Here is a 14,506-nt window from a genome sequence, read left to right as displayed (position 1 = left end):
TACTTAGAAACATTTCATTCGTCACATGCTCATAATATGGAATGCAGGGTGGATGGCATTCATGAGTTAAAGTTAGTGTGCAATAAAGAATGATTAGAATCACAGTAACAATAATAAAAAAAAAACATATAATGGATGAATATTTAAAGATTTAAAATGTGTGTTATATACTGTAAGTATTTAAATGTTTTTCGGTACAATTTGTACGCACATCTACAAAAAAAAAAAGAAGTAAAAATGTGGCTGCAGTAGGGGCTCCGCCCTGCTGAACTTTGCTTGATTTGACCTTTCGCCGATGTAGTCCGGTGACCCAATAGAGTCCCACCCAGGAGGGTAACTGCACACCTGAAAAGGTAAGAAGGCCGCTGAGTCTTGACGCTGGAGAACAGTTGTTGAATTATAAAAGGTTTTCTGAAATATTTATCATTGCTCATTTTTTGAATTGCAATGTTACAATGTAGTATATTAAAAAGGGGAAATTGTCTGCAATGAAAGCACCAGTGGTGGAAGAAGTTCTTGTTAGCAAGTCCACAGAGTAAACATTCTCTGTTCAGTAAATGTACTGCATTCAAAATGTCAATGTAATTACATAAAAGTACTGCTAACAAAATATACCTAAAAGTACCAAAAAGTATCAATATGCTAACAATTAATATACTGCTGGGAAGCTTAATCTATGATAATACATCATATTGTACTAGTTGATTTATATTTTGTATTAATCTGAATCTTCAGTTTAACTTGTAACTAATGTCAAATAAAAGTAGTAAGAGCAAAAGTACAATGTTGGCTTCCAAAATGTAGTGGAGTAGAAGTGTAAAGTAGCATTAAATGGAAATACTCAAGATAAGTACAAAACAAGTACATCGAAACTGTACCGAAGTACAGTTGTTGAGTAAATGTACTTAGTTACATTCCACCACTGGAAGGCACTAACTACCTCATAGGTGAGACGGGGCCAGCAGGAGGTCAGACTGGGTTAATGTGAGGGATGTTTCCTCTTAGTTTACTCATGCTCTGTCAGACAGCTCTTAAGCACCTAGAAAAAAGACATTGACATTCATTTACAGTTAACCTAGTACATGACTATGGCTACTGAAAATACCTTGATTCACCCCAACCATGTTTACACTTCAAATTGCCTAATCTTATACTACAGCCTTTTATCCAAGGCTGTCATATTACTTGTGATATATAGTTAAGCAGGTGTCAGATTCAGTTTCATTGCATCTGGTGTCCAGTGCACTGACCCTTCCCTTTGCTCACACTTATCATGATGGATGGGCTGCTGACACCCCACTTGATGAGCAACACTATATGCCATGTTACCAGTTCCTTACCCCCCAAGAGCCAGAAGATCATCTGCTGTTTTTGTTTTTTTTTCTCACTGACTCTAATCTCCCTGCAGCTATGATCTTTTGTTTTTGTATTTGTCATATTCATCGTCGAGTTGTCAGCTCATAAAATTCCTTACTTTAGTGCTTGTTGTTTTTATTATACAGTATGGTGGAGACATTAAAACATCTGTTGCTGCTTGGTTTGTCTTTGCAGATGGCCACGGCGGGGTTTGTCCACTGCCCTAGTGAGAATGAGCCTGATGTTGCCTGCTGTTTCTTCTGTCTGCTTGAGCTTGAGGGCTGGGAGCCAGATGACAATCAATTATAGCATGTCAACTTCCCCAGGCCTTGCCATTTATCTAACTTACCTTAATGTAATCTTTGAGTCACTGAATAATATTGTGCCAGTAGTGTAAAGTGGGTAGAGTATAGCTTCAGATCTGTGATTCTATTTGTCTATACTACTCAGTGCTGCCTGTTCCCTTTGCAAGACTTGATTCATTTTCAGTACATCACCATAGATAATGAGAAGAAAAGATGGCTTCCACATGAAGTTGATATATACTGTATATCTTTTTTATACAACTACCTTGATTCAAATAGTGTTGCTGTTTCTTTTTCTTAATCAGCATGATGCCATCTTTGGAATCGTTTTGGTGTTTTTGCTTTTACAGAAGATTGTATCCCAATTGGGTTTATTTAAAGGGGGCTCACTTTAAAACAAAAATAAAGGCAGTGTCCATGAGGAAATTTGTGGGTGCTTTTCGTTAAGCTAATGTGTCTCATCATCTCTCCTCACATCTTACTCCTACCCATGGGAGATGTGAGCGGAGGAGGAGCAAGGACTCAAGCAACATGCATTTAGCAAAATGAGACCTCCTTGTCTCGGAGCAGTCATCTTAAATAACTACAATTTATGATTTCAAAAGGAATAGTTACATTCGTAGAGTCCTGCCATAGTTGGAGATTATTCCAGCTGCGTGTCACTGCTCTTTTGCACCTTGAGTGCCGAAAAGACTTGCTCAAAGGATACACAGATGTTTCCTCGCTCTCAGCTCCTTCAGAAGCCTCCTCTCTCCTCCCTTGGAAGATCCACCATGATGGCAGAGGGGGAACAATTTCTGTGTCTAGCAAAGAGAGGCAGGCAGCATAAGTTAGTATAATGACATGTGTCTATATCCTTCAAAACGACTAACAGCGTGTCCCTACCTCCCTAATAGTGTGGGATACTTTAGATTAGCACCCATAGATTAGCATTGGCTGAAAATGGGTGCTTTACATTGGGGTTCCCCGATATCTTGGTATTTAAAAGGCACTAATTAAAACAGAAAACAATGATATCAAATCATTAGGAACACATTCATGAAAGTCATAAAAAATTGGATTGATGTGACAAAAAGTATACCTCTGGGGTCTGTGTGGGATTAGGGGTCAATGATAATGTAGCATTGCTCTGTGTGCCACATTCAGATGTTGTCCCTTCCACTAATTTCTTCCATAACATTTTCTCTGCCCAGGACTGAACACTCAAAACGTCCCCCTAACTGTAGATTCTTAACCATGAAGAAAGGCTTCACCGAGCTGACTGGCTGACTACTTTCTAATGGAAAAAGAGAGGCTAAAGGTGTACCTTGGGAGTGTCCCTCCAATCTGTGTAGATTTCCCCAGAGAAAGGTTTGTCATAAGAAGATGGCATACTTGCGGGATGGCATATCATACACTTGAGAGCCTCACATCTCAGTTGGACACTATGTGATATGATTGAAAACAAACTTCCTGCTTATATATTGTGATTTTATTGCCACACTAATAATAAGGGTGTAGGGTGCCTTTACTCTTGACTCAATCGTTTGATGTAATAGCAATTTAAAATATCAATAAAGTTGTGAGGAATATTGCACTTTGTTTGTAGTATTGTATTTAACCACAAGATGGTGCTTTTGCACTGAAGCTGCAGTTTTCCCCTTTCAGGCGCTTATTGGAGTTTCACATTCATAAACCTTCACAAAGACAATCTTAAATGTAAGCTCACATTGAGCAGGATTACAATGTAGGCTATATTCCCTCTTTTCAAGCGAATACTTACCATTTCCCTGAACGTGCCACCATCTCTACCACCCCTTTTCAAACCTTGACCCTGGACAGATGGCCTGAAGCCCCTCCCTTTTAATACCAACTGTTGCCCCAGTAACATCTGTTACATATAGGGGGACAGTGTGCACTGAGAGGACTCACCAGGACACTTGCCTAACCCTGTGACCAGGACTTCAATTTAGGAAACCCTCAAGGATGCTGCTGCTGACAATGGAAATTGTGGAAAAGGTGCTCAATGCAGTAAACACTCCAAGAAAGCCCCATCACACTGTAATGCTATACTGCTCTTATTTGCAATTAAAGAACAAATGTGTAACACTATAACTAATATAATATATTATTTGCTAAAGTTGGTGTAAAGTCGTGAGATTTTGAATGTCTTATGTGGTAGAGAGAGAATATGTTTGGCTCAGTTTGTGTGCATCTCTCCTTGAGTTTGATGGGTGATGGGAGGGTTGGTTGGATGGAGTGCAGGATTAAAAGACGCTATCCCTTCTCCAACCGTCCACTGTTCTGGATTACTGTCTAATGTAACACTCTAGCCACTGAGCCCAGATCAGCTGCTTAATTCTCCTTTATCCGCTCCCTGCAGAGCAAATTGAAGAGACTATTTTTACCCAAAAAAGTAAAATACTCAGGTGATGCAACATTTCTGATCAAACTGTTTATGCTTCTGTTTTACAGGGTGCTTTTTATGGTCTTAAATCAATGCTATTTATTCCCTCATCCACATTTTGCTTTCATGGGTGGACTTATGTATTTTAGATGCATGTAGCTGTCTTGTGTGTCGAGGAACGTCCACTAAATGTACCAGATACTAATTGGGAGATGTTGGTTTTGACATTTAGCTAGTTGAGTGTTGTGGTATTTGCATAAGTACACAGATTATAAGCGGTGTGTTTACAGTAATTGCTAATGTATCTCTAATCAGGTTTTATACCCATTTCCCATATCAATCCACTTTATGTGTGCTCCAAAAAAATGAACAGCATGACTTCTATCCCACAGCGGCACAGATGTGATGGCTGGGCTTATCTGTGGGAATGGTACAAAACTGTTGATTGGATTGGATCATAACTGAGGTGGGAGTTTGGCTTCGTATGTTTTACCCCACCCCAGTTTTATAGCAGTTACAAGTATAAACCCAATTAAAATGTATTTAAAATTAGGCATTAAGCTAATAGGAATCTGCATTGCACTACTGCACATGGATTTGGTTGTTTTCTGATCTAATTAATATACTGTGACAAAGGCAACAATGGCCTCGACTGCCGTTTTCTAATTAATGAGTTTCTGCTAAACAAACTGTAAACAGTGAGTGTAGCAGATGGACAAGTGGACAGATGTTCCCAACACAAAGTTTACAACCTGAGCTTTCCATCAGACCCCATCTGTTGCTCCTGTGCCTGGTACCTCCCTCTACCCTCCTCCAATGCTTCTCATCAGCATCCAACACCAAACCCTCTCCCCTGATGCTCCATACACTGCACTGCCCTAAATTAATGACATCAGCATTGACCCTCCAGCCTGACTTGGTGTAACCCTTAATAAACAGCGCTTAAAGCAACGGCATATCACATATTAGCAATAAGAATTAAAACAATTCTCTCACTAAATCTTTTTAGTTTGCTCGCTTGTTCCACTCTGAAAGGTACTGAAAGCAGTTGTCAGAGAAGCTACAGTGAATGTGCACCAAAGCCATGTGAATGTGTCTAGATCACGTTGAGTTTACCGACAGACTACCAGGGCAAAGGGACTCTCAGCGTTACACTCTGCTGCATTATAACTACTTTTCAGTTTTTCCTCTCCCTCCTCCACCTCTAATGTCTCACGTCTCTGGCAGTAGGGCATGCTGGCTGCTTGTTCTCTCAGATACCACGGCCCTCCTACCTTGGATGTTTTTTGTGCCCTGTTCGAAAGGGACCTCCATCTGTCCCTACACTCAGCCCATTGTGGTGTCCCAAAGCCCAGCAACTTCCACAATGCAGTGGGCGTGCAGGAGGGGGAGGGGGGCAGGGTAAACACGACAGCATCCAGATCCCATTAGAAGCTCTTTAACTCCTATACCCTAATGCTCTCAGAGAACTCTGGGAGGAGAAGGACCACCCCTTATCCTCATGCACACAATGTCACCTTTTACACCCACTCCTAGTAATGAGTCTGTGAATGGCCCTCTTTCCCCCCCCTCCCATATATATCTCCTTTTTCTGTCTTGCATCAGTAGAACAAGCTTTCAAGTTATGCCATTTTTCGATGCATTATTTTATTTACCATAACATCAAAATTATCTTAAACCTCCATCATATGTTTACACGGGAACAGTGGTGTTTTTATTGATGGAGCTTGGATGGATTCATTATTTTCCTGTCTCACTAGAGTTCAGTTTATACATGATAGTCTAGTCTGATGTGATGTGGTAATAGATGGCACCAGGTTCATTCAGAAAAAGTTTTATTCATTTTTATTTAATCACTTCCACCATGTTGACCGTGACCAACCCAGTCTCTACGTCTTCTCATAACACCAGCTTTGCCATCTTTTATTGTTTGATTCAGTCTTTTCCCACATCTCTCTCTCTCTCTCTCTCTCCATCCATCTCCTCAGTCTTTCTTCTACCAGCTGCTCCTCTAAGTCTAGGGCGTCTCCGTTTCGGGGTGCTCCACCTCTCAACCTGTGCTCTCGTATCCCTATGCTGCCCACAGAGGCATTCGTGTGTCCCTGTGTGTGTACATATGTGTGCATGCGCACTGTTGCCCAAGAAGGGGGAGGGGGTGGGGGGGGGGGGGGGGGGGGGGGGATCACTGTGTCGGCCCTAGTTTGAAGGCAGAGGGATTACCGGCACACAGACACTGATTAAAGCCTTCCAGCATCCTATGGCCCCATTAATCATTAATACAATCCTAATCACAATGCTTTATCCCTCTATCTAGCTCCTATGGATCAGGGCCTTTTCATTTTAGTGGGAGCCACTCTTGTTTGGCCAGCGGATTAAATGTATTGCACAAAGAAACTAAAATACAAGCACAAGGGAGAGAGACAGATAGAGAGAAGTGGACCAAGAGAAGGCTTCAATCTGCACTTTAATAACTTGTCTCAGAACTATTTTTTTCTTTTATTGCTGGTAATGGCAACCTCCCCTGCCAAAACAAATTTACTTAAACATCATCATTTTATGTTGCCATTAGAGCTCATACTATTGGCATCTATACCTTTTAATGTATATAAAGATAAAATCCAGAAAAAAACACAGAAGTTTAGGAATCAAGAGTTGGAGTGCTGCACCATTAATTCTCTGTAGGATGATATCTAACATGACCTCACTCTCCCAGGGGATTCAGCCACAGGTCGCGCTCTGCTGCATGCTGTCTCGGCCAAGATGGCATGACAGAGCATGTGTTCCCTTCCCATTAAGAGACCTTGTGCCCTTATCAGAGATGAGAGCCACTTGATACACTCAATCTGTGTTTGAGGCCTGTAAAGACTGGATTAGTGGTTGCACTTTTTCAAAGATATTTTACATAGTTTTATTATTTTTTTCAGCATTTTTACAAATTATCACAAATTTGATACAAAACAATGTCGAAACTAAAAGTCGAAGCTAAAACAAAAAAACATATTTCTTCCTGAACTGTACTAAACTGAATATAACTATAAAACCTCCTCTCCAGCACCATGCCCCAATCTCCAGAGACTGTCCTGCATTTCTGTGTTTTGTAATCTTGTATCCAAAATTAATTTATGTGGATTATTTCTATATCCACCCACTCATGTATCTGGGCGCAGAAGGATAATCCCCATACCCTGCCCCCTACCGTTTTTGCCATAACAAAACAGCAAAGACACAAAGAGGGTGAACGCCAGCTAACTCTGCCAGTACTTTCTCACAGGCCAAGTGTCTGCCTGTGTGCAAAGCTATGTGTCATTGCTATGCCAAGGCTGACACACAGGAGCAGAGAGGACAAACTTGTGAATGGGGAGCAAGGACCTTAGTCACCTCTTCTGCCCTCTCCTTCTCTTTCCTCTTCTCCTTTTCCCCCCCAACACTAATTCCCCGTTCCCTCTCTCATCCCTCTCTCTTATGCTCTCACTCTCTTCTCTCTCTCTCTCCCTAAATTGGCCCAGCTGTCCATCAGCCCCCCCGCAGTTCCCCCAGCTGTCTGCCCGCCCCAAACGAGGAGCCCCACAACAATACAGGTCACAGGTCAAGAGAAAGAACAGGCTGCGTTCACAATGGACCAGTGGCGCCTAGTAAAACAATCATTCTCTTTTTCTCTTCCAGCCTTTCTCCCCTGTTGCCAGGACTGAAAAAGACAAACCTTTGGAGAGGTAGCTGAAGAGGAGGGAAGTCCTCTTGGACAACAGCCTCCGAGGCACATTCCCCTTCTCACAATTGCCTAAAGGACCATAATGACAAACACACTCAAACACACCAGCTCTTGCTCTCACCTCCTCATCTTTACACTCTGCCACCCCGCTCTTTGTTTATTTCAAGTGCAATCACTTCCTTCAGCACAATCATTACAGTCAAAACGAAGTCTTTTGTCATTAGATGAGTGATATAAATGTGTTAGGGACCTCGCCAGTTTGAGCTGATCTAAAAAATCGGCATCAGAATCAGTGTAGCAACTTTACTCTTCCTTCAACTTAAAAAAGGTTTTAGAGATATGTACTTTGTACGTTGAGGTTACATTTTCTAAACAATAATTGTATCTGACCAATTGATTTATAGCATCCATAGTCATATGCTGTGTCTCTGAACTGAAATGTAGTGTTTTTCTCTCTCTGGGTTAAATTAATTCTTTGAAAATGAGCTCTGCCCTGCAGTGTTTTGGCATGAACTAGATGGGGAAACGGGACATGTGTGAGAGAGACCGAAAGGCAGAGACTCAAAAAAGCCTCTGTGACACATTCACCTGTTCCCCAGAGCTGTTTTCCCATGGCCCACAACAGTGTCCCGCCTGACCTGATAGAAACCCCGGAGAAAGCCCCTGAATGACATCATACACACAAACACATCCTGCAACAGACTTATCGTCACAAAGATCTCCTTTAGTTCAGCAACTTCGTCTTCATTTTTGATATTTGTTTTGTGTTTGTTATTGTGAAAACAATCTGGCCCACTTATTATATTTTTAGTTATTTATTGTTGTGTTTGTGTATTGGAGACGATATACCTTAATATCAAAGTACTGAGAGATGTTCTTACACATGATAACATTAGAAACCTGCACTTAATCACTGCCTTATTGTGTGAATTCAGTAAGACACCTGAAACTGAATGTGTGCAAAGGGAATTTTCAGAGGGGGAGTGTGATATATGAGCTGGCATTAAGTTACTTGATTACAATATTTAGAACCTAATTTACTTGATTTGGATTTTTGACAGAAAATTATGGAAATCGCTCTGCTGACTTGTGGTGCCTTAAAGTTTGGGGGCTGTCAAGTATTTCATAATACTTATCACATAAGTTCAGTGTGAAATGCAAAAAGAGCTTTATTTTTATGGAAGCCTCACTACAATATTAATATTAAGTTGGGGTCCATTTGAATTGATGTAGCTGCAAATAGGTACCCTCAGCTACATTAGGAGATGTGCACTTTCTGTTGAACTGAAATTTAGGTACGGGATGACAGCATATAAGAAAACACACGGCAAATATTGTTACTATGGAAATAGCATATAATATAAGAATATTTATTCAATTAAGTGCGAAACAGTAAAATATTTACAACAGTACAATATGACAAAAACTGTGACACCAAATGAACAAGTACCTGAAAGACCTCAAATAAATAAGTTAAATACAGTACAGCTGCTAGTGACTGACAACAAAACCAAGAAAACAGTGCTGAAAAAATATAAAAAGGACGAGACATTATCAAAATAAATATTAAATACAGATATAAATAAATGCATTGGGTTTTCTTATGGCAAGGGGGGCATTGGCTCTAGGCCTCAGTGCACAATTTAGGTTAGGACTTTAATTTCAATTTCAATTTCTTTTGATATGCAGACATGCACATCTAACAAAGTCCTTTTTGTTCATTTTCTACACTTGAAACATCTGTGTAATGCTTTAGTGCGGATATCTGATTTGGTCAAATTATCTTGAGTCACTAACAACTGAGGGGGCAACTTCTTCAGAAATAATTAAAATCAAAATGAAATATAATCATAGCAAAAAATAATAAATAAAATAATAAAAGTTATGGGTGCGTGTGTGTATCAGGTAGATTGAGTTGAGGTGGTGAGTCTCTCTGAGCGTCCACTGCTCTCCCAGATTACTAGACAACATAATGCAAACCATTTATCTATACCATCATTTTTACAGCATTTCATTTAAGAGCAGTGCTCCTCTCCCTGCCAATTTCACACCAGAGTCAATCACTGGGCCTCTTAACTGTTCATGGTCACATTTCAGATGCTGCCCATCTGAGAGGCGACCAGGTGAGAGGGAGTGTAGGGGTCAAAGGCCACGTCCAGGGGCAGGTCATAGCGTGAAGCTTGAAAAAGTGGGTGGCCCTGAGGCCCTCCTGGTAGGTTGCCAGTCGTGGAAGTGGGGTAATGGTGGGACGAGAGGTAGTGGGCATGGTGGCCAGGGTGGGATGTGTAGTTCCTCTCTGACTCACGGGGAGAGGGCTCCTGCTTCAGGGCAAAGTTGCCACTGATGCTCAGGGGGGGAGTGAGGGGTCCATCGTATGGTGGAGTGCCACTGCTGCACTCGTTCGGGGAGGGGTTGTCATATAGAGGCCCCTTGAATCCCTTCATATGGAGGAGGTGGGAAGCCTCCAGGGAGCCATAGGGGGGGCTGGGAAGGCCTGGAGACGGGTAGCTGAGGGGATGGCTAGCCTGACCCCCCACACCACCCACCCCCGGGCCGCCACACTTATCGTCCATCTTGCTGAGCATCATTGGACTGGGCCCCAGCTGCAAGCAGCCGGCCACGAGGTTACTGGTGGGCTGAGACAGACCTTTACACATCATCTCCACAAAGCCATGACTCTCAGGGGACTGGCCACTCTCAAGCGACTCCGACAGAGCCCAGATGTAGTTGCGAGCCAGCCGTAGAGTCTCAATCTTTGACAGCTTCTGTGTCTTGGAGAAGCAGGGCATCACTGTGCGCAGATTTTCCAGGGCATCGTTCAGCCCGTGCATACGTGAACGTTCTCTGGCGTTGGCTTTGACTCGCCGGGTACGACACCTCTCTTTTCTTGCTTTGGTCATCTTCTTCTTCTTAGGGCCTCTCCTTTTGGGAGCCTGTTCTCCATTTGGTCCAATCTCCTGCTCCTCATCCTCCTCCTCCTCCTCTTCTTCTTCCTCCATATCCTCACTGCCCAGTTCTGTGCAGGAGCGGATTCGCCCACCTACAGTCAGGCCATGGCTTTCTTCTCCATCCTGAGAGCTGCCGTCATCCTCCTCCAGCCAGCCGAGGGAGCTCACCAGCTCACTCACATCCCCACTCTTTCCAAATTGTTTGGTCATCATTTTGATCTGAAAAAACAGCACAAAAAGTCGGTCAACCTCAAGTGTGTAATATCTTAAGGGCTAAATGTAAATGCATGATGCTTCTCCTTAAAATGCACATGTAATCATAATATTTTGTATTGTGATGAACAGGAACAAGAAGCAGTGCCTGACATAGTGACTGGCAACTCTTGTCCAATGAATAACCAAATGAGCGCTGTCATTTCAGCACTGAATTCTGAACAGCTCACTCCTCTTTTCAAGATCTGGTGGCAACATACCAAAGCTCCATAATTATCTCAAATGTATCATGTGATATTCTGATATTAAGGAATAGATGGCTGTTTTAAGAATAAATGGCCCCCTGCTGTTATACTGTAGTCGCTACAGATCTGTATCTCTAGAGACCCTGTCAATCTGGGACACAACGGGATTTACTCATAAAGCTCAAAGATTATAGAGGCAACATACAAGTCAACAGTTTTTTTTAACATCTTGAAGAATAATGTAATAATAATGCATACAGCCCAAACGCTAGAAGAAATGAAAGGAATAGATTGTTTCTTTTTTTGTATGTCCTCGAACAGAAGATTTTCTATTGTTTTGAAAGAAAAAGCTGTCCTAGTTAATTATTGTGCACTAGTGCGTAAAAAAGTAGGACAAATTACTGTAATTTATGAAATCAGAACTTTAGACAGGCAATTGTGTCTAGACTGTATGCTACTAAACACAATTAGGCTAGAACACAGCAAATATAAGACTTTTATTTCAGTTTATTAAAATCGACAACATGATTAGTAAATTAACTGAAGTAGATTGTTTTCTGCCCCTGAGAGGACAGCATAAGTGCATGAGGTACATTTAGTAGCAAGACTTTGATCACAAATAAGACCTTTTTCTTTATACTGAACTGATGATGAACAAATGTGTAAACTCACCTGTTAGTATTTACCTCTCGCTCTGTGCAAAATAAAAGAAACACAGGTCTACTTAAAAAAGATCAGCAGCCGAGTGATGTGTCCAGAGTAATTGCGTTTCTCTCTTCGCACATCCGCTAGTGTCCCAAACTCCTCTGCTTTCTCAGATAACCATGAGTGCGCGTGGAACTTTCATCTACAAATGACACGACCGGTCTAATATCGTGGCCTATAGCCGGGTAAGCCCCTCCCCTAGGCGCCCTGCCCACTACCAACTCAGCCAAACGCGCGTGGCGGGCTCGTGGCCAGAAATTTAATCCAGCAAATGAGTGAGAGACAGAGAGGGAGTGCGCGCCCGTGTGCACGTGTAGACAGAGTTCTATTAGTAAAGAATGAGTTCCTGAAACACACATTGGAAAACACTTAACTTAATAAATGATGAGTAAAAGAGTATATCTTTCATTGGAGCCTATCCTACAGTAGGCTACAAACGCACATATCTACCCATATTCATGAGACTTTATACCAGCCACAGATTAGTTGCCCAACATCGCACAAACGCCAACTTGTTTAGCTTCATCTCACATGTAATCAAACATATTTAGGCTACACTATGTAACCTGTTAAGAAGTTTAGCTGAGTCGCTGCACACGTGTTTGGACGCAATTTTAGTAAAAAGCAGAAATGAGGGACAGTATTTACTCACAGCCTTTGCACAGCACTTGAATTAAATATGTTGCCCCGTGCGTTATTAGCCAATACATCGCCACGCTTGGAAATGTAGCACTAACCCCCAACATCCCATATTCTGTTTTAAATCCATAAATTAACCATCTTAATCGATTGTCCATCTCTTCATTAGTCGCGTGGATTTGGAATTTTCCACTTAATTAAACACAGTGTAGGCCTGGTCTTCGCTGAGTAAAGAGACGCTCTTCCATGTGTGCGTATTTAACTGATGTTGACAGTTTAGTGTGCAGAGAGCAGGTGTGTGCGTTGTTTACCCACTTATTCAATTGTTTTCTTCCATTTTTAGCGTCATATTCTGTCCCCAAGGGCTATCTGATTATTTAATCGATTGGAGCAATGATGAACAGACAGGTACTTTATGGGATAGGCTCAACAACTGACCCAGGCAGGGGAGATTGTAAATACAGTAATTCCATATTTGCTACTAGCCAGTTAATGATAAATAAATTGTCAATACGGGATATGCTAATTCTCAATTTGTAGTTTATCTTTTTATTGTTTTTATTGTATTATAAAAGTTAAGCATTAACACAGACAATGAATGCAACGCAATCCGTGTAGGTCTTGAAACGACTATATGGCCTTTGTTGTTTATACACTAATCGTTTCTCAATATTGAGCATTTTCCCCAGTTTTGACTATAAATACCGCGGCATAATAAACGCCCGCCTGTCCTCGTGCGTGGCGAGCCGCCGCGCAGTGGGGGTCTATTGTCATCACTGCATTGACAGCCGGGGTCTCGCGAGCCGCACGTGCCCCCGCATTGATACCATTGTGCGCGCGATTGCGCACAGCTGTGTTCGAGACTTAGACTGAACTTTGCCAACTGCACTGTTGGTTCTCCGTGTTTCTGAGTGCGCAACGTATTTGCATGTCTGAGAAATAAGAGGTGGTCACGTGGCTAATCTGCAACATCGCGTAAAAACAGGCACTTATCCAACGATTAATTGAACAGACCCGAACAGATGGCTGGATATAGGAAGCGTTGGGGGTGGGTGGGCATCTGTTGCTTGGATGCTCACGCGTCACCGCTTGTCCAAGATGATGTCTCGTGCTGAAACAGCATTTATCCACCTCGCTTAACGGCCCTAATCACTCCTGGACAATGCACTGGCCATACAGGCATGTGGACAGAGAGAAAGAGGAGCCCTGCCGTTTGTGTGTGTGTGTGTGTGTGTGTGTGTGTGTGTGTGTGTGTGTGTGTTGCCCCATGTGATATGTACAGCAACAACTCTAATGTGATGTGTCTAAAGGTCCCCAGGTATATGCACCTCACAACACACAACACACATGCACTACTTTCTGTCCCATGAGTGTGAGAATGGCCTCCACCACACCTGCAGCCTGCATGGGGAATTGGAATCTCGCAGTCTCCCACAATCCCCATTGGTTTCCCAAATGACTGACTGACTAACAGATAGGGAATTGCTTCCTGCTCCCATTTAAGCAGTAACATAGATAACCAGCCTTCTGGAAGAGGTCACGGTGGACACATCTGATCTGAACCAACTTTTGATGAGTTTGCATGATTTTAACCTGGGTATTCCAAAATATTTATCAAACAAATTCAAGTTCTTACAAAGTTATACTGCTAATTACTGACTTAACATGTTCCTAAGATATTTAATGTGTAGCCAATACAAGTATTTTATTTTATTTTGAGTTTTTGACACTAAGACTGGCTAAGATGCATGTTCCATTTAGGCATGAGCTGTCCGAAATAAGTCTATGACCAAAAGAGTGGGCCTACCAGTCTCACATTAGCTATTTTAGTGCTGTTGTTGCTATTAATGGGGGTAACCTTCCAAGTCCTTCCAAAAAACGCTGCCACAAGTGAGTTGTCTCTCGCTCTGGTCCCCTGGGACTCAGAGTGGAATGGGAGGGATTCGTGTGCTGCGCTGACAGATGGGTCCTTGTTCCTGTCTTTTTCTTCATCTCTATCT

General features: G+C 42.1%; 1 protein-coding gene across 1 annotated transcript; it reads right to left on the bottom strand.

Moving 5' to 3' along the window:
• Positions 1 to 9,849: 9,849 nt before the first annotated feature.
• On the bottom strand, positions 9,850 to 10,917 carry neurod4 (neuronal differentiation 4). Its single transcript, XM_076090962.1, has one exon. It carries the CDS (start codon positions 10,915 to 10,917, stop codon positions 9,850 to 9,852), a length of 1,068 nt encoding a protein of 355 aa, XP_075947077.1.
• Between the last annotated feature and the right edge of the window lie 3,589 nt (positions 10,918 to 14,506).

This window comes from Anarhichas minor, unplaced genomic scaffold (genome assembly GCF_050575085.1).
Source record: "Anarhichas minor isolate MPS153535 unplaced genomic scaffold, ASM5057508v1 ptg000003l, whole genome shotgun sequence".
In the NCBI taxonomy this organism is placed as follows: domain Eukaryota; kingdom Metazoa; phylum Chordata; class Actinopteri; order Perciformes; family Anarhichadidae; genus Anarhichas; species Anarhichas minor.
Note: the sequence above shows the minus strand (reverse complement) of the source record. Positions and strands in the feature narration are given on the sequence as shown.

Bases quoted from the DNA above. Each gene is read 5' to 3' on its own strand.
- neurod4 (XM_076090962.1), bottom strand. From the start codon at position 10,917: ATGATGACCAAACAATTTGGAAAGAGTGGGGATGTGAGTGAGCTGGTG.